Source organism: Heloderma suspectum, chromosome 2 (genome assembly GCF_057233095.1).
Source record: "Heloderma suspectum isolate Gila_16-S chromosome 2, 16-S_ref, whole genome shotgun sequence".
In the NCBI taxonomy this organism is placed as follows: Eukaryota; Metazoa; Chordata; class Lepidosauria; order Squamata; family Helodermatidae; genus Heloderma; species Heloderma suspectum.
The window spans coordinates 265,826,381-265,847,347 of NC_139459.1; the positions used below are offsets into that span (position 1 = coordinate 265,826,381).

Genomic DNA, 20,967 nt, shown 5'->3' on the forward strand with positions numbered 1-20,967 from the left:
ATGCTGTCGAACTGTGGTGCTGGAGAAGACTCTTACGAGTCCCCTGGACTGCAAGGAGGTCAAATCAGTCCATCCTAAAGGAAATCAACCCTGAGTGCTCATTGGAAGGACAGATAATGAAGCTGAAGCTCCAATATTTTGGCCACCTAATGCGAAGAGAAAACTCCCTGGAAAAGACCCTGATGCTGGGAAAGACTGAAGGCAAAAGGAGAAGGGGACGGCAGAGGATGAGATGGCTAGATAGCATCACGGATGCAATGAATATGAACTTGAGCACGCTCCGGGAGAGAGCGCAGGACAGGAAGGCCTGGCGTGCTATGGTCCATGGGGTCACGAAGAGTCGGACACGACTGAACGAATGAACAACAACAACAAACTTCATGGATCAATGCTTTTAAGTTACTTTGCTTGGGGTGATCCTTGAAGGTTGTTCAGAAGCACTGCAGACTTCAGGTGCTTGTCTGTTGGCAAGTTTGAAGTCATTTATAATAAAAGAGGATGTGTCTGTCTGTCAGCACCATAGCTATAAGACCAGGAAACCTAAGTACATGAAATTTGGCAAGTATATTAAGGAGACCCTTGCAGTGTGCACATCAGGGTTATTTGGCTTTTAAGGCAGATTAATTCATTTAAATTAATTTGAATGTGCCCATGTGTTTGAAGCCTGCAGTGCCTCTTCTGTTCACTAGGTGGCAGACTTCCCTAACCATCCAGTAGCTTTGCAGTCAAGGCAGTCTGAAACCAGGAAGGATGCATCTGAAGGACAGTTATACAGTTGCCCCCTCCCCAGGGAATGGAGCAGACAGGCCCTTCCCTCAAAAGGGCAATAGAGGTGCACTGTGGCAATGGCCATGCCTAGGGGTGTTGGTGGCCATGGAGTCAGACTGGGTGAGCACAATGAGTCCAAGTTTGACAGCTGTGAAACCTTGCTTGATGGCGTCGCTATATCAAACAAACGGCTATTCCAATCTATGTGAAGCGGGGCACGTTTGCTAGAAGGAAGTATTACATCTATTCTTTCCATTCTCCACTGGATGCCCGTTTGCATTCATGGTTCCTATACAGTCTAAAGAACCTAAACTCAGTGTAGCTAAGAAGTGGCTTCTAAATCAGAGACATCCTTATGGAAGATTTTCTGAAGCAGCCATGTTCTATCTCCCTTCAATCTGTGATGCAAAATCTGTGAGTGCATAGAGCAGATCCATATAGGGGTAACACAATAGTTATGAATGAATAAGGCAGCACCACAAACTCAGCTATACTATGAAGTGGTTATATTGGAGGCAGGAAACATCGCAAATACTTCCAGTATTCCCCAATATGTTCTGGAGCTTAAACATCTCTTCACCAAAGAACCACAGACTTTGTTTAGAAACCTCAGTTTACATGCTCAGAGGACTATATAGTATTATTTCCTGGAGGCTCTCTCTTCATAGTTTTGGAATGCTATCCCCGTAAATGCACTGGATGGTCTTTTATATAATAATGATATTATTCTGGCCTACCTTACAGAGTTGTTGCAACGACTAAGAAAATGCATGTGAAGGCAGTGAACATTTTAAGAAGCGCTATATAAATCATGATTCAGCTTTTTAAAATAAAAAAAACAAAATGGGAGGTATGGAAAATTCAGGTTTCTCTCCCCACACCCCATTTCCTCTATTTGAGTTTTTCAAATTTTCCAAAGCAAAAATGCTGTCTCTTGTGACATTTTACAAGGACATTTTGAAATATCAATTACATTATAGAAACTTTAACACACTTCATTTCTAATTATAAAAGCTGCCTTCTCAGCTGAAGGCTTCTTGACAACTACAAATTAAGCAACTATTTTAATATAGATTTTGGCTGCTTTCCCAAGTTCAAGAAGTGCCTCTAAGTCCCCATTCCCAATGTTTCTTAAAAAGCAAATCCTATTATAAGAAAACTATTTCCTTTTTTATAGCTAGAAATGCAAATAGGCATATTTTAATTAAACACACCACTAAATTCACAAGTATGTTAAACTTTGAGCAAATATACAAAGGTTCTGGCTTTGGCCAGCTTATGCCTTGTGGTTTGCCTGATTCAATAGTCAATCACATTAAGTCTGTCATTAGCTTTTGGCTGGAAATCAGAACCCAACAGTTCTACATTCACTAACAAGACCACTATGCATTTTTTTTTTTAAGTAAGAGTTGAATGATTTCTTACTCTAGGAGAATGAATAAGAATGCACTGGCAAACAAGCAGAGACACAACTACAGAAACAGAATAAGAGGCAGGGATACAGAAATTTCCAGAGTCAGAGTCATTGATCAGATTTAAAACTAATGAGTTGGGTTGGGCAAGAATCCTATCCACAATTCACATCCCATCCCAATATCTGAACAAACATTCACACTACTTGTGTGCAGTGTTGGACAACATGAGCCTCTTGGAGAATAATCTGAAATTTAAAAGTAGAGAAGGGGCAATCAGGTAGTATGCAAGGATGGTTATCTTGACCTTCAAGTACACTTGTTTTTAGTTTTCTGATAAAGCTGAACTACTTTCAGTGGAGCTCCTTATTCAGTGCAAACAGTCTTGGAATTTATGATGAAATGCATCACATTTTAAATTTCAAACAGCATTTAAGGAATAATAAAAACATAAATGCATCAAAGCATGAACGTTACTAAGTACCCCTAAGTGAGGGTACTGTATGATAGAGACTTCACTAGCTTATTTATAGAATGCACTCAATCAATAAGTGAAGAAGACACATGCATGTGTCTTGAATTGGCTTACCTGTATGGAATTCGAATCATGGCTAGGCACTGAGTAGGCACTAAGGGTGGAACTGCACATTATATATAGTTCTATGGTTATGGGCACCCATATATTTCCCTAAGAGTGGTAAAAGTAACTTGTTGGTGGTGATTTTAGGCAGGAAAACAGCCCAAGAGAAAATTGTTAAGAAGCCCTTCTTCCCTTATGCCAGCCTTCTCCTTCAAGTTGAAGGATCATAATCTGTGTTATCTATAGTATGAACTACTATAGTATGTATATAATCTATAGTATGAACTATAGGTAATGTGTAGTATGAACTATAGGTAATGTGTAGTTTTTTCTATAGTTCATAATCTATAGTATGATTACTATAGGTATAGATAGTATAGATTAGAATAGTTCATAATCTATAGTATGAACTATAGGTAATGTGTAGTTTTTTCTGAAGAATGCAGGAATGAAAGAGGAATGAAAATTAAGGAATGAAAGAGGAATTCAAGGAACGAAGGTACAAATCCACCAAAAAATTGAATTATACCGCGTTGTTCAAACTCGTATGACAAATCAATCAATAAAAAGTGAAACATAACAAATGTAACATGTTATGTGCATGTAACTATAAAACACTATACTTCCATTTGGTATTACAGCTGCTGCTTCTGTTCAAATCCTGGTTTTAATGAATAGTTTGAGCCCCAAATATCATGTGTGGAGTTCTACTCGTGGAATGGGAATTTTCTGCTACACCCCCTACCCCAGAAGCCACTCCTGAAGGTTGGAGGATATCTAGAACAGTATGAGATGTGACAAAGATGAGGGCTACAATGGTGGCAGGGGAAAGGGGGGTGGATTGAAATCAATCTTCCCCTCCCCCACTTTAGCAAGAAGAACTCTCTTCCATTTGCGATAGTGTTTCTCAGATAGCTTTGTGTTCAAGAGAAGTGGAAGATAAAGATCTGATCCACGTATACACATTAATAAAATCAGGCGGAAACCTTCACTGGATTAGAAGCTACAACCCTTTCACTGCCAAACTGGTTGCATAATAATAAATCTCAGACTAAATTTTTATAACTAAAGTTTTATTGATCCTTTTCTTAATACAAAGCTTTGGCATTAGCAAATTATGAAAATAGAGTGTACTAAGCATATGCTTGTGTTACATGATCAGTGTATTATACATAAAAATAAGTTGCGTTCTCTCCGAAGCAGCTGGTTAGACTGTTTCTTCAATACCATTCAGCTCTGTGAGAAAGTAAAATAATGGAATATCAGTAATAATATTTTACTGTTAATATTTAACTCAGAAATGTTAAAATAAGTTATGAGCAAAATATTTTGAGCCAACTACCAAGTAAAAAATTATTTGCTAAATACTAGTGCTTTCAGTCAATGGGAAGAAAGGCATAAAGCTATTTTTCCCACAAGTGGTAAATACACAGATATTAGGAGTTAGAAAAGCAGGTTCAGAAAAATTGGAAAGAAGTGATGAATTCTAGTTATCATCCCTACCTCCACACTTAGACCTGATTTGCACATAACACTAACTCATATCCATGGTTAACCTGTTGTTCGTTGCCCTACTCAAAGTTTGTCCAGCAAACAATCAAATAAACCATGGCTTGTTTTCTCAATCCCTGGAGTTGTTTCCCTCCTCCTTCACCCACTACCTTCCTGCATCCCCATATGCCTTTGCAGTGCTGTAGTACTGGCATGTAGAGCAGTTGTTTTTTAACCACTCTTGCAGCCTGGCAAAACAACCCATGAACAACCCATGGTTCTGTGTTCAAACGTAACAACAACCCATGATTTATACAACCCAACAACAAACCTTGGGTTCTCTTAACAAATCATGGTTTGTTAAGTGCACCTGGATTCACACATCACAACAATCCAGCATTCAACAACTCATGGGTTAAATAAACATAAATTAGCATTATATGTGAGCCAAGTCTCAGTGTCTGCAGAGACATAATATATATGTTCCTCATGCTTTCCAAACCTCTGTGTCATCCTATCAAAAATACAATCTCTATGTCTCCTCTGCCAGGAGATCTGAGATGAGATGATTCAAATATTCTGTTTTGGATGTAACGTTATAATGAAAATAAAACTTGGGGAACAAGAAAATGACTGAAAATGGCTCCTGATGTTATTGCCTACATACACTTTTGACAGTGCGGCCATTACTTACATAAGCATTAATTTTACTTTTAGGTACAGAGGGCTAAGTCTAGTTAAAAATAGCTTTTTTCAGCAACAAGAAATATTTATGAAATCTTCCTCTCTTTTTAGAAATATGATAACAGCCAGCCAAAATGCTACATTAGTAGCTGCTGAGACTACTCCAGAAAAAATGGCTGTTTGAAAGTCATACTAGATCAAGGCCACAACAGGTCTCAGGCTCACACGTTTCCCTGGCCAAAGGAAGCTTTCATTTCTGTTTTTGCTAGTCACACTATCCGAACCGACCAACTGTATTTAATGTGTTAACCGTGGTATGTTTGAACCAAACCAACTTGAAACCATGGGTACTAATGTAATGGAAAACATGATGTAAAATTGATAGAAGTTTAGTAGGTAGGAATTAGTGGCTAAGGAAGTGGAACTACATTGGCCCAGAGAATCCATCTTACCTGACACTTTACCAGACTACTCCTACAATTACCTAATGAAAAATTTGTTCTGAATACTTGGACTGCAAATTATCATTTTTCCATCTCCAGAGAGCACTGAAAATGTTAACTATTCTCACACATGGCCTGGGCATGTGCCTCCTACATGTGGCAGGGTGTGTGAGCAAGCTTGGGCTCTATACACTCATCATCTGTAGTGGAAACCATGGTTTATATACATGTAAGTAGGATCTATATACCCACAGAACCTTTCCATCCCCCTTACAGCAGACTTATCGCAGGGCCAGGGGCTACTCATATACAATTTTTAATGTATCCCCCAATGGTGTACACATTAGAACAAGTAATGCCCTCACTGCTGTACTGGGCTTTCTATAACTTTCCTGTTCAAGAGTTTCTTTTGCTGCTATGAGGATAAATACTGTTCAGTTGCCTTCCAGAGAGTCTGAACAGGCACTTGTTCTTCTAGGTCTGTCCACTCAGTCTATATAGACACTGACCCTTACAACTCACCCTTGATAGTAGGCATGGCAATATAAGCTCAGCTAAAACGAAATGTGTGTATATATACACATACATATATAAAAATAAAAAGAGTAAAACGCACAAGTGTGCCAAAAGAACACCGTTAATATGAATGTATTATGGTCATCCTTTTGAAAAGTCTATCCTTAGCAGTCTTGAGTGCCATTTTTTGGTAGAAAGGCAGGATACAAATCAAATCAAAAAATAATATCGTCAGATATTCTAGTCAGTTGATATTAGAACCAACAGGAAAATAAGAGAACATTGTATTTTGGATGTTTTCCAAATTTCATTCCTTCTAATTTTTCTACTTGTCACTTCTTTGCTGCTGCTATGCACACATACAAACACACAATTTGAACATATACTTACCCATTAGCATTTAAGCTAGCAGTGGCTTTGATGATCATGTAGCAGAGTGTCAGGGCACTCAGGAGGCCAAAGCTGGCAATAATAAACCATTCTTCTGTTGACAAAGGAAAGGGAGGAAGTCACTCGTGGAAGAAGGCTTATGTCAAATCGATGGCAACACTGCCCTCAAAGATCAGAGGCAAAAGACAACAATTCTAGGCATGAGAGGCACCAGGAAGTGAAGCTCCAGAAGAAAGCAGGAGGTTAGCCACAGAAGATACTAAATGAAGAAGGCCAGCAAAGAAGTTATGGGGAGAAGTGAGAAAACAGGCATGATACAATATATCAATCAGCAGAGCCCAGACATTAGTGATAAATGATTTATTACTGTGAAATGCAAAATAAGGAAAGTACAACCAAAAGTTTTACCTGTAATTAAAGTATGTCAAGACTGATTATCGCCAAATGAGGCCTGTATTTAAAGGTGTATGACAGCACACACCCACGTTCACACATATGGAATTGTTTGCTCTCCTTTATCCACAAAGAATGTGATCTAATTCTTTTTAAAGGCAGAATTCCATGCGGAGTCAATCATAATGCACAAAATGAAGTATAATTTTAGTCTAACAAAAGACATATTATCTAAACAATTATGATTAATTGTATACCATTCTAACTAGTTGGTGCATTCATAGTTTCACATGGCAGCACTTGAAATATTGCATGCATTTCTTCTCCTTCATCAGGATCTCTATTTTTTGAGTGGTCAGAAAGGCAACAGGACCAAGGCCAAGTGAATGTGCTTGCTTTTAAAGGTGCGTGTGAGTGTCAATGTATTTTTTGGCAACTAAACGTTTTAGAACATTTTGAGATTTAACCTGCGTTAAACAACCAGAAAAGTGCTTAAGGACATTAAACAATGTTTCTATGTCTAGTAAAAAAAACACCCAAGAGTGGCCAACCCACTACTTAATACATGCTTGGGGCACCAAAGAAATCATCAAGGAAACTGGCAATACGATACAATGGACATATCCTTGCTCATTCTCAAGATGGCAGAGACATTCCATTATAAAATTACAGAACTGGGACTGTAGGAAGGATTCAGTATGTCTCTATTTTCAAGCTAGATGATTTATTGACCAAAGTCATACTGTCATGTGTGAAGTATTTCAGCACTACCTACCCAACTTCTAAGGGAATTAACAGAGCAAACATGCCGCCCCCCCCCCCCCCGCCCGGGTTTTGCGATCTGTGTGTGGGAGTGATGGGAAATGTCAGGGGCAAAGGCAGTTCTTGCAAACTGCCTGGCAGTCTTCCAAACTTCAGATTGGTAATATCTGTCATGTTAACTCTAACATTCTTCCCTTTAATTAGTAGCTAGTCAAGCAATGTGCAAGATTTTCTTTCTATCCAGGTATTTTCACCTATCTTCTGCTAATAAAGATCATCAACATTTCTAGCAAATGAAAAGCATTCAGTTAGTAAAATATGCCATAGCCCCACAATATTTACCAAGTGAGGATTGCAAGGACCTTTGAAGCTCATCTGACAGATCACATACTGCAGTTTACCCACAACATGCAGTATTATCTGGTATGCTAGGGTGAAAGAGAATTCACGTACAGCTACTGAGCACAGGACAGACCAAACCATGCTCAGCACCAAGGGAAAGGCAGGCAGGCAATGCAGCTAGATTAAATGAAGTTAGGATCCTACTCTTTCAGCTGGGGCTTAGATTCTGCGATTGAGAGAAATAAAAATTCCTATCTATACATCCAGTATGGAGTCAGTGACCTGGTTTTCACAGAACACTAATCCATGGATTATTTAACCCATGGTTAATCCAAAGTTTATGCCCTACCCAGGGTTTGTTTGGCAGACAATTGGTTTGTTTTCTCAGTCCTTGGGTTGTTTCCCCTCCTCCTTCCCTATATCCCAAATGACTTTGCTGTGCTGTAGTACTGGCATGTACTACATAGGTGCTCTTTCTGGGTTGTTCATGGCTAACAAACCACGGTTTGTTAGCGTAACTGGGTTCGCACAACATGACAACCCAGAATTCAACAACCCAGATCATGGGTTAGCACTTTATGTGAACCCTGTCAGTGTTTAGAACAGAGGTGCAGAACTTCAGGACTGGGGTGCGTGCATGCAAATCCAGCCTTCTGTGGGTCCCCAGAGTCCATTCCCCTTCCTCTGGTCCCATCCCCTTTCCCCTAACCACTGATCATTTGTTGGTTTCCCAGCTTTTGTGCATTTTTCCCCCACTCTGAAAAGTTGAAATGCCTCCCCTACAGTTTAGTTACTGGCAGTAAGAACTTTAAACTAAAATATGCTGGTGCATTTGGTTTTTTTGCAGCCCCCGAGAGATTCTCCAAAATGGAATTTGGCTCTCGGGTTGAAAGAGATTCTACACCCGATTTAAGCATGGTACAATGTTACAATTTGTCTAAAGAATATCTCATAGCTTATCACATTATCAATAAGCTATTCATTTATTGCAAGGCTAGCTTCACAGGTATACTGTTGAATCCTTTAAGCAATCATATGATTGCTTTGATAGTTTTCAGATTATACACTATTTTAAGACTGCATCGAGCCCAAAAGTATTGAAAAAAAGGATGATAAATATACTTGGATTAGTCTCCTGAATTTTTAGATCCAGCTGTTACACTAATGGGGGAAAGTACCAAATTAGTACTTTAACCATCTTAACCGCTAACCTTGCAGGATCCATTTTCTAATTGATTTGTGATGATTTTTAACCATTAGATTTTGCCAAAGCCATTTCCAAGTTCAGGAACTTACTGTTAATGAAGAACAAATCTAAAGCAACACAAAACCTGTAATTCTCAAATTAAAACCAGATTTCACTTACTAGTTACAGCAATGTTGATCTCTCCTGTCCTTGGAGTCAGCTCCCCATCCTGTGGAAATTGTGAAATTCCAGAAGTACGCAGAGGCTCAAGAGTGAGTGAGCTGTCACTGCTAAGATCACCAAGTACTGATCTCCTGTTGCCTAGTTGGCCTCTCGTGAGCCTTTCCATGTCAAAGGCCATATTGTCGGCACATGGTACATTTGTCTGAAAATACAGCATTGTTGTGTTAACATAATTCATTATTGTAAGCTGCTGGCAAGCTCATGCATGCTTCCAAATATATCATAAAGTGTCAGAAATGTCTAAGTATCTTTTGACTATTTGTGGGATATACAAGCAACCAATAGTAGACAATGAGGTAGCGTGGTGAATAGAAAGAAGCTGTCTCTGCTAAGTAGCAACCAGAGGGCAGGGAGGGGGGACTGTCAGCAACCAGCCACATAACCAGATTTTTTAATCCTGTAATCACAGGTTGTTTTGACAGTGTTTAAACTATTCCTACAATTTATACTATATCAAGCTCAAATGTAAAAATGAGATGGCAGATATACTTGGGTGTACATTCCTCAATTACACAATTTATATTTGTGTAAATCATAGTAGACAGGCCCAAATACAATACAGCCTTGTGCCCGCACAATGCTGATGCCAATCACCCTTTCCTCTGCCACTGTCTTTTGGCACCTGCTGGCAAAAATATAGGCTACCCTACTGCTAGCACAAATGCTACCTAAAACATCAGTGACAATGTTCTGCACATTTATGAGGGCTCAGGAAGAATACTACATCTGAACAGCCAGTAACTTAACTGCCATGTCATAAAAACATTAATGTGCCCTTAATGTGCTAACTTAGGTATAATATATCTATACATCCTTATTTGTCACTGACAGCACGAACTTGTTATGGTAACTGCCTACTTTCAATATAGGATCTGTATTTCTAAAGGAGATTGAGTGCTTTTGACAGAGATGATGGCAGAATCTTCCCTAATGACAGTAGCTAGACATAATACTCTACTATCTCTTTATTTAGAGGTTACTTTGTTCTCCCATGCCTCTAATAAACAGCAAAAGGCAAAGATGATTGCTTAAGAAATCATCAACAGTGCCCCATGGCATGGCCAATATCTAATGGATACCAAATCATTACTCCAAGCAAATCTCCTCCTCTATGAGCCTGGTTCAGAACCTTTATATCGAAGACAACAGGGTTTAACCAAACAACAATTTAGGGTTAGGACCCACACACCTTGTTCAGAGATTACCAGGTTCAGAGTTTCCCCCCAGAAATGTATTATTCCTGGTTGCATGCATGCCCCTCTCCCCCACCATATGGACAAAGAAACAACACATGAATTAGGCTGTTCTAAGCTTATTTGAACACAGCATCTTTCTGTCTTCAAATAACAAATACCCATCTAGGGATAGATAGGGTAGTCAAGGAACGACTACGTTGTAATAAATCCGGTTCAGCCACTTCATTCATTAATTTCTCTGCAGTAATGGTCAAGAGAGGGTAAGTGCTCACCTCAGGCTAAAATATTGGTAGAAAGTTTTCCCTAAAGACAATACTTAGAGGCCTGGAGGTTTTCCACTGGACAAACCAGAGGTCACACACAAGCCTTGAGGGATAGCAAGCCAGGTAAAATCGATTTCATGATGGATTGTTCTAACCTGAAGATGTTTTACTAGGACAAATTTACTTGATATTAAGAAATATGATAGAGAAGGTGGTTGTTATCTAAGGTTTATGAACTTATCCCAAGATAATCTGTCTCCACTTTGGGCTTGATCCATGACCACGGGAAAAATCAGAGGGTAACAAGCTACAAGCAAAGAAGACTACTTTGAATAAATCAGAGGTTTTCCACTTCTCGGCTTGCAGCTGAATATAGGTATGAACATTTCACTTCTATAGTCATTACTTACAAAAAGCAAAGTTGGGGCTGCATCACAAATGCATGCAAGCAAGCAAGGTAGAATGACTAACACACCCTGGCATTTCTGTCCTCTCTTAGGTGAGTGTAGTGATCTGTGATATTTTAGGGAAGCAAACCTTTACATTCCTGTTTAAATAAGCCAGAACTCACCACAATTCCCAGGGCCTTCAAAATGTTCAGTTTACACATAGGGCAGGTACAGTGTTCACTGAGCCATGGATCCACACAGGTTTTGTGGAAAACATGCCTGGAAAAACAGACAAGCACAACAAAAATGTAACCATTAAAATCACCAGACGTTCTGGAGAGGTTGTAATATTATTAGCAATTTTGGACAACTAATTTAGTGATTTCTAATAAACTGGCACTCAACCTTAAATTGGGTTCATTGAATACTGATGTTACATTTGGGTCTCCTGTGAAGGTATGGACTGCATATTTGTACTGCATAACTTTTATTTGTACCTATTTCTTTTCTGAAAGAAAAGAGAACTTAGGAGAAATTAGGAGAGGAAGAAGAATAGTTGGCCATGCCAGAAGTAGTCACTGAGGAGAGTATTTCTCAATGTATCCCCAGGTGTTGGTGCTTTGGAACCCCATCCATATGCACACACAGTAGCATAGGAGTTACTTCCCTGCTTTACACTGCTCAAAGTGTGTAAATTAAGCAACCATGGGGGGTTCAGTCTGGGTCTGTCTCACCTAACATTTGGCCTCATATTACATACATTATAAAACATACATAAAAATAGAAATTTATAGAAATTAAAAAACAATGAGATAAAGATGAAATCAACAATATTTTAAAAAATTAACAGTCCAAACCCCCTTTTTGCTCTCACTAAAATATTAATAATATTTTTAGGGAGAGCAATGTGATTGAATATGCTTCATTATTTTTGAAAAACTTGGTTTGACCCTTTGTGATACAGCAATTCCAAGGTCTGGTTCTAAGATCAGTTTACTTCGATACTTGGTTATAATTGCTGACATAGCTGTCATAGCATGGACTTTCTTCTCGGCTTCATTCTGCCAAAGGAGAGTGGGAAGAGTTAATCTCCTTCCTGCTCTCCTTCGGCAGGATGGCAGCTGCTCTGGTGCCACGGCTTCCTCTGCCGTGTCTGGCAGAGACTAGCACAGTTGCTCTCTGTGGCCACAGCGGAGGCAGGATAGGACTGGAGCCAAGAGCGAAATGCCATGGAACTTCCCTCTGGGCTCCCGTCTCATCCTGCTGCCGCCACCCCCATTGCTGCATACAACTGCAGCTCATCAGGGCAGTGGGAGGCTGCTCAATTATCAGGCAGCTCACACACCCCAATGGATCGTCTTGCGCACCCCCTGAGGTGCATGCACCCCACTTTGGAGACCACTGCCCTATAGCATGATGTAATTACGTAAACCATTTAAAAGATAACTCACAATATAGTTAGGTAAGGAATTAATAAAAACAGGTATATTATATTATTAATACATTGTATTTGTTGAGTATGATTACTAGTCATATAAAAATTTACAATTGTTACCAAAGTTTTAACTGAACAAGCAGAGCATTTGTTTTCAGTATATGCTTTATATCAAGAACATGTATGGTTTTTCACCAAGAAACAGAGTGTGGGGGAGACAAACTGTAGTTTCAAAATTATGAGGATTAGCAAGAGGCCTAAGAGGTAATATAAAGAACTACAACTATGTAATATAATTTTTAAAGCTTCTTTCAAGCTGAACATCTCTCTCTGGTTTTAGCAAGTAGCATCACAACATTTCTTGCATACCAAACTGAACATTTAGAACTGGATATTCATTTGCAGTAAAATACACTTGCTGCTGGTGAAAAAGAAAAAGGAAGAGATGAGGGCTATCTGAAGATTCAGATAGAATCTTCAGTGTAGAAAAATATTTCAAAGATAAAAGCTACACAGTATATTAGTGATTATCATCATACAAAGGTTTAGGACAGGCTACAGCCAAAACAAGCACTAGATAGCTATCTTGTTGAGAGAACAAGAATTGAATTTATTATTCATGAACAGACTTTGAACACATGCATATATGCATGATTGAAGTTGCACTCCTTTTTACTATCTTTTTAGAATTCATGAGTTTTAAACAGCTTTATAAAAACACGATACCATGTTTTTCAAAATCAAATCTCTCTCATGTTTGTGTACAGTTCTCACCAGTTCTCTTCTACTTTACAATCTGCAGTACCTGTTTGTTTGTTTTCCTCTTTCACCTGCTTTGTTTTACACTTGCTAAAACAGACGTCTCTGCACATGATGTAGGACTGGACTGGGATTCCAAGAAGGATACCTTATTCCTGCATCTCAGCAGATTTCACTGCATGTTATCACCTTATTGCCAGTCTTGGAGAGTTAAGAAAGATCAGAAAGTATCAAGGAAAAGTTACTTTCATACAGTGAACCAAGATCAGACTGAGATACCATTTCAGGACAGAACAAGACCCAGTGGGGTAAAGCAGGCAATTCATTCTTCACTCTTTGAACACTGATTTAAGAAGATGAACAAGCATAAGTGGCCAATACATGCCTGGTGCATCAGTTGGAAAAGGTGCATATATTTTTAAACGCCACGTTTCCCTTTAACCAACAAAGACGAAGAGGTCTGATACTTTAATCAATTGTTGCTTCCATGTCTATTGTGGAGAAAGATAGTTATTTAGAAACATGTAAACCATTCACCATCGCTATGTATGTACTTTGCCATTTAAATTCAAGTACTGTTTGTATCAGAGTTCAAAACAGGAAAATATAAACCAGATCTCAATGAAAAGGTTGACAATGCAATGGTGATGCAGATGTCAGCAGAAAGACATATTCAGTAGATGCTGTTCTGCCCCTTCTCCCATTAAAAGTTGTTAATGAGATGGTTATACCTTGCCAGTTTTCATGAAATTGTGACAAGTGCTGGAGCCTTTCCCCCACTCGGAAGTTGATGGCATCAGTGTGATTGACGACTACCCTTGTTGGGCTGGGAGGTTGTGGGCCTATTAGAGGAGGATGACTGGATTCTACCTTGGAGTCTGTACTGGGACCAACTTGGCTTGGGATATCTGTAGTACCTGAAATGAAAGGAGCTTTGGAATGCTTCCCTGCTGGGAAGAAAGTAAGGGTAGGATCATCTGGTTCTTTTTGTGGGAAGGTACTGCCTTTTCTTGCCTTGAGTATCTTTAAGCACCTCTTCACAAAAGAGGCATGCTCCCTTTAAAGGAAACTGTGGCTAGGCTGCCCCTAAAGGGCACATCAACATTCAATTTTTTTATTATTATTTTGCAAGAGAGACCTTCTGATGACAGGGCTGCTATGAATCAGGCTGCAAACAATAAGGCATCCTGGGTAGCACTGGCTACAAAGGAATATGATTTAGATAGTTTCATTAGGCCCCTGTAGATGGTATGTACTTAATGGAATATTGCTATTTCTATGCATGTAATTTCTTGTCTTTTTCATGACTTATTTTGTTTTGTAAAAATTACCATTAAAAGTTTAATAGAAAAAAAGGCCCTTGTAGAGGGTAGACCAGTCTAAATCCTTGTTGTTTATAAGGTCCTCCACCCAGAGGAAGGAAGCTTGGGCAAAGAATGAGGTGGTAGAGGGAGCTCTGGTACCCAGGGCTCCTGCCTCATGTGCTTTTCTGAGAGCCATGTCAGGGCATCTCTCACCAGGGTCTCCGTGGTGTGTGTGTGTCACCATCTTTATGTGTGATGACTCCTGAGAGGGCGGTTACAGAGGTACCCACTAGAAGCACCTTTAGATTGTCCATGGCCTGATGGGGCAGGGAGTAGAATTTCTGAGAAATGTTGTTGATTTATTTGCCTTGGAGTGTGGATGCCCAATCCATCTTTAAAAGTTTGTTTAAAGAAGAAAAGGAAATTCCCCCTGCTGGTAGACTTCAGTTCTGACAATACAAATCTCCCCTTGATAGTGGTTGTGTCACTTCTGGCGTAGTTGGATGCAATCCAAGGGACACTAACACTTTAGAGAGAAGGGGTAGAAAATCTGCATGTCTGAACAGCCTGATATTGGAAGAGCGATCTATGAGACCACAGTCAGACCATTCTCTCTCCTTTTCTTGTCTCAGATGCCTTTGTCTCTGGAAAGGGATCAGGGGGTGTCACTATCATTATTCTGTGCTCTGCATGGTCTTGGTTTAGCAAGATGTGTCTGATCATTGTTGATCAGCAGGGCCCTGAAGACTCCTCCATGGACTCTTTGGATGAGTGGGGTGCCCTAAGCATTTTGAGGAGCTGGCATAATCCTTTTTTTTTAATCAGCCAGAGGGGATGATTCAGAAGAAGTCTCTCTTCTGTCTCTTTTACAAGTTTGCCTATCTGTTCTACTGCAAAATTTGATCAGTAAACTCTGAAACAACCGTTATTTTAATTCTGGTTCCAAGTCTGTCATCCAAGTTAAAGAGGGACAAGGCCAGGAGATGTGATGCTGGGGTAGAAGAGCTAGAAGTTGCTGTTGTTAATTTGGTCATTTTGCTTCAGAACCTATACCAACTGGGTTCAAGACACGCCGATGGGTAACCACACTAAGTCCAAACAGGCAAACATCATCACCACAGATGCAAAAGTAAAGTGAAATGCATTAAATGCTTTAAGAAAATTATAAAAATTAGGAAAATTAGTGTGATGATTACATAAGAATAATTTTAAAACTTCTTTATGATTACATTATTAACAGTGAAAGAGAATATCATAAATCTAAGATTTAAAAGGACTGCAGTTGACAAAGCTGGCATTACAAATGTAGCAAGCAAGATAACAAATTGAGCTTCTAGCATTGTTGTTTGGATAATATGACTCCCCCTCAGCACTCTACTTGCATTTTAAAGCTAAACTAGAAATGCTAAAAAATTTGGCTTCCTCCTGCACACTACTTGAACGTAAAAAACTAAGCTAAAGCATTACTAAGTTCCTTTAGGCATGTGAAGAATTAAACTGAACACCTACGTATGTAGTTAAATGGAAAACTTAGAGCAAGAAAAACAAAGCCTAAAAGTTAAAATTAAGTGGCCTAAATAAAAATGTTTCTGGGACTTAGGGTGAAATCCTATCCAGATGCCCATCAGATTCCAAACTTGGAGGCTGACAGGCATCTTTTGCAGAGGGGGAGAAGCCTCACCGCTTCTCCCACTCTGCATTTTTACTAGATGGATGTTTTTACTCGTCTAGTTTGGGCTCTGTGGAGGGGGAGGGAAGGAGGCTGAGGATTATTCTTATCCCCACTTCCCCAGTCCCCTCTCCCCCCCACCCACAGAACCACCCCCTTTCTGTTCTCTCTGAGGTCACTTTTGAAAGCTTCGAGAGGCAGCCGCCATGGTTCTCTTCGTGCTCGCTGCAAGGGGGAGGAGGTGGGGAGCTTGGATTCCTGGGTCCGAGTGCTGTCTCTGAACTTCGATCCAAGAATTCAAACTATCCCATGACCCATCCACCCCTGGTGATGCCGTCTAGGGGCCATAGGATTGCTCTCTTTAGGGGTTAAACAAATTTGGATTAATCAAGTTTGATTCTAAGATAGCTTCAAGTTTGGAAATGATACTAAGTCCCATTTTTATAAATTAAGACACGTTTCAAGTTCAGAAAAAACTCTTAAGTCCTAACTTCAGAAAGTAAAGGGTTACAATTATTTGCAAGTTCTAAAGGCTAAGAGTCTAAAGTGGTCTGTAGTGAACCAAATATTTGGGTCCGGTAGTCCAAGGCCAAGATCAGAAGCAAAGCAGCAAGAAAGCGAAGTGAGAAAGAAGTAACTAAGAGCTCTTGCTACTTGTGCTTTTATACACTTGTTCTAACCAGAGGCGGGGGCTCCAATGAGTGATGAGACAGCTGTCTTCCAATCAAAAATGGAGTGTGAGGGTGATTAAACCACCCATTCAGCAATCAAGTACAGTGTTGATCTATTACCCAACAATCCCACATTTTGGGAACATCTCTGGCATTATCATTAACGGGTTAATGTGACACTTCCTCAAATGTTGCTAAAGGTCTACCATCTGGACATGTTATATTGATTGACGTGTTTTTCCCCAGTACATCTTCCTTGAACTTACAGTCATCTTTGGTCACATATACCTTAATGCCTCTTCCAAGTCAGTGTTGGTGCTTATTGTTATGATGCCCCAAACCAATAGGCATCAAGCAAGGACATGCTTCAGCATCTCTTATCAGGCATGTCCTTACTCAATGCATATTGGTTTGAGGAATCATAATACCACATGATCTGCTTTAGCAGGATTATTTTCCTCCTAGTTGATATCTGAGCATGTGTCAGATATCTGAACATGTGTGGATGAGACGGTGGTGCAGGGAGGAGGGGTTCATATTTGTTAGGCATTAACATTTTGGGAAAAGCCAGGCCTGTACAAGTGGGATGGACTCCACTTGAACCAAAATGGACATAGATGGCACTAAACATAAAAAGGGTGGCAGAGTAGCTTTTAAACTAAACTTTGGAGGAAAGCTGACAGGAGCTGGGAAGCATCCAGTTCATGTTAAATCATCCCAAGGGGAAGATAAAAATGTTTCTGACTGCCCAAATTGGGGGGGGGGGGTAGGCCGGGAGTACATGACAGAACATAATAGCCAATCAAAGGGGCCAATGTCCCATAGCAAAAGATGCACATGCCAGAAGCATCTGGGAAGGGATACCATGTATAGGTGTTTCTATGCAAATGTTAGAAGCCTCCGAGACAAAATGGGTGAGTTGGAGTGCTTGGTTTTAAAGGAGAACCTGGATATAGTAGGCATTACAGAAACCTGGTGGAATGGAGAGAACCAGTGGGATACAGTCATCTCTGGATATAAACTCTACAGGAAGAACAGAGAAGGGCGCGCTGGGGGAGGTGTTGCCCTGTACATCGAAGAGGGCATAGTATTGAGCGGACTAGAACACCTAAAAGGGGTAGGATCTTCCACAGAAGCACTGTGGGTGACAATACCAGGTTCCAAAACTAATTCAGTGATAGGAATGTGCTCTCATCCCCCAAACCAGAATGCTCAGAGTGACCTCAAGATGGAAACGAACAAAATCAGGGAGGTCTCCAAACATGGAAGTGTTGTAATAATGGGCGACTTCACTTACTCCCACATTGACTGGATGAATGCATGTTCCAGTCATGACAAAGAGGTTAAATTTCCTGATGCCTAAATGATTGTGCCCTAGAATAGTTGGTCATGGAACCAACAAGAGGGGAGGCAACCCTGGACTTAATCCTAAGCGGTGTCGCCCAGGACCTAGTACGAGATGTAAATATTGTTGAACCAGTTGGAAACAGTGACCACAGTGCTATCAGATTTAACATATGTTTAAGTGGAAAATTGTCCAGGAAGTCCAACAACATTTGACTTCAAAAGAGGAAACTTCTCTAAAATGAGGGAACTGGTGAAAAGGAAGTCCAAAGGGGAAGTCAAGAAGATTAAATCCTTTCAAAATGCTTGGAGATTATGCAAAACCACAATAACAGAACCTCAGCTAAAATGTATACCACAGGTTAGGAAAGGTAGCACCAAATCCAAAAGGTCACCCACATGGTTGACGAGCAGTGTTAAGGGAGCTATTAGAGAAAAGAGAGCGTCCTTCAGAAAATGGAAGTCTTGCCCAAGCGAGGAAAACAAAAAGGAGCACAAGTTTGCACAAAGGCAATGCAAGCAGACAATAAGAGATGCAAAAAAGCATTTTGAAGCACATCTTGCTAACAATATCAAGGCCAACAATAAATAATTCTTTAAATATATCAGAAGCTGGAAACCAGCTAGGGAGGCAGTTGGACCACTGGATGACAACTGAGTTAAAGGAGAACTGAAGGACAAGGAGATTGCAGAGAAGCTGAATGAATTCTTTTCATCCGTCTTCACTGCAGAAGATATAGGACAGATACCTGTGCCTGAACTGATGTTTTCAGGAAGGGAGTCTAAGGAACTGAGGCAAATAGTGATGACAAAAGATGAAGTTCTCAACCTTATTGATAAATTGAAAGCAAATAAATTACCGGACCCAGATGGCATCCATCCTAGAGTTCCCAAAGAACTCAAATATGAAATTGCTGATCTTCTAACCAAAATATACAACCTGTCCCTAAGATCAGCCTCTATACCAGAGAACTGGAAGATGGCCAATGTAACACCAATTCTCAAATAAGGATCCGGAGGGACCTGGGAAATTACAGGTTGGTTAGTTTAATGTGTGTTCTGGATAAATTGGTTGAAGGCATTATTAAAGATAAAATTAGTAAGCATACAGAAGGACAAGCCCTGCTGAAAAAGAATCAACACGGCTTCCACAAAGGTAAGTCCTGTCTCACTAACCTTTCAGAATTCCTTGACAGTATCAATAAACATGTAGACAGGGGTGATCTGGTAGACAGTTTTTACTTGGACTTCCAAAAGGCTTTTGACAAAATCCCTCACCAAAGACTTCTGAGGAAACTTAGCAGTCATGGAATAAGAGGACAGGTCCTCTTATGGATCACTAACTGGTTAAAGAACAGAAAGCAGAGAGTAGGAATAAATGGTAAATTCTAGCAATGGAGGGAAGTAAATAGTGGGGTTCCACAGGGATCTGTATTAAGACCAATGCTTTTCAACCTGTTCATAAATGTTCTGGAAGTAGGAGTGAGCAGGCCAAGTTTGAGGGTGACACCAAATTATTTAGGGTGGCTAAAACAAAAAGGGATTCTAAAGAGCTCCAAAAGGATCTCTCCAAACTGGGAGAATGGGCATCTAAATACCAGATGTGGTTCAATGTAAACAAGTGTAAAATGATGCACGTTGGGGCAAAAAAATCCAACTTCAAATATAACCTGATGGGATCTGAGCTAGCAGTGATCAACTAAGAAAGAGATCTTGGGGTTGTGGTGGACAGTTCGATGAAAATGTCAACCCAGTGTGCGGCCGCTGTAAAAAAGGCAAACTTCACGTTAGGCATAATTAGAAAAGGAATTGAGAATAAAACTGCCAATATCATACTGCCCTTATACAAATCTATGGTGTGACCACACTTGGAATACTGTGTACAGCTCTGGTCAACACACTTAAAAAAAGATATTGTAGAGCTGGAAAAAGTGCAGAAAAGGGCAACTAAAATGATCAAGGGCTAGAGCATCTTCCCTATGAGAGAAGGTTACAACAGTTGGGATTGTTTCGCTTGGAAAAAAGAAGGGTAAGGGGAGGTGTACAAAATTATGCATGGTGTGGTGAATGTGGATAGGGAGACATTTTTCTTCCTCTCTCAAAATACTAGAACCCAAGGTCATCCCATGAAGCTGACTGGTGTGAGATTCAGGACAGATAAAAGGAAATACTTCTTCACACAGTGCATAGGTAAAGTATGGAATTCGCTACCACAGGATGTAGTGATGGTCACCAATTTGGATGGCTTTAAAAGGGGGTTAGACAAATTCCTGGAGAAGGCTATCAATGGCTACTAGTCTTGATGGCTATGTGCTACCTCCAGAACCAGAGGCAGTGAGTCTATATATACCAGTTGCTAGGGAACTGTTGTGCTCATGTCCTGTTTGTGGCTTACTGGTTGACAGCTGGTTGGCCACTGTGTAAACAGAATGTTAGACTAGATGGACCCTTGGTCTAATCCAGCATGGCTCTTCTTATGTTCTTAATGTAAGTAAGTGTAAAATGATGCACACGGAGGCAAAAAATCCCAACTTCAAGTATAACCTGATGGGATCTGAGCTAGCAGTGATTGACCAAGAAAGGGACCTTGGGGTTGTGATGGACAGTCTGATAAAAATGTCAACCAATGTGTGGCTGCTGTAAAAAACACGAACTCCATGCTAGGCATAATTAGGAAAGGAACTGAGAATAAAACTGCCAATATGATAGTGCCTTTATACAAATCTA

The 20,967-nt window shown here is 40.0% G+C and overlaps 1 protein-coding gene across 1 annotated transcript in view; it reads right to left on the reverse strand.

Moving 5' to 3' along the window:
• Positions 1-3,280: 3,280 nt before the first annotated feature.
• RNF130 (ring finger protein 130) overlaps positions 3,281-20,967 on the reverse strand; it is a 49,743-nt gene continuing 32,056 nt past the window's right edge. The window contains exons 6-9 of the mRNA XM_084839142.1: positions 11,241-11,337; positions 9,148-9,352; positions 6,285-6,378; positions 3,281-3,996 (exon numbers count right to left, since the gene is read on the reverse strand). Of these exons, the coding sequence (XP_084695268.1) occupies positions 3,981-3,996; positions 6,285-6,378; positions 9,148-9,352; positions 11,241-11,337 (412 nt within the window). The 3' untranslated portion in view covers positions 3,281-3,980. The remainder of the gene's footprint in view (positions 3,997-6,284; positions 6,379-9,147; positions 9,353-11,240; positions 11,338-20,967) is intronic.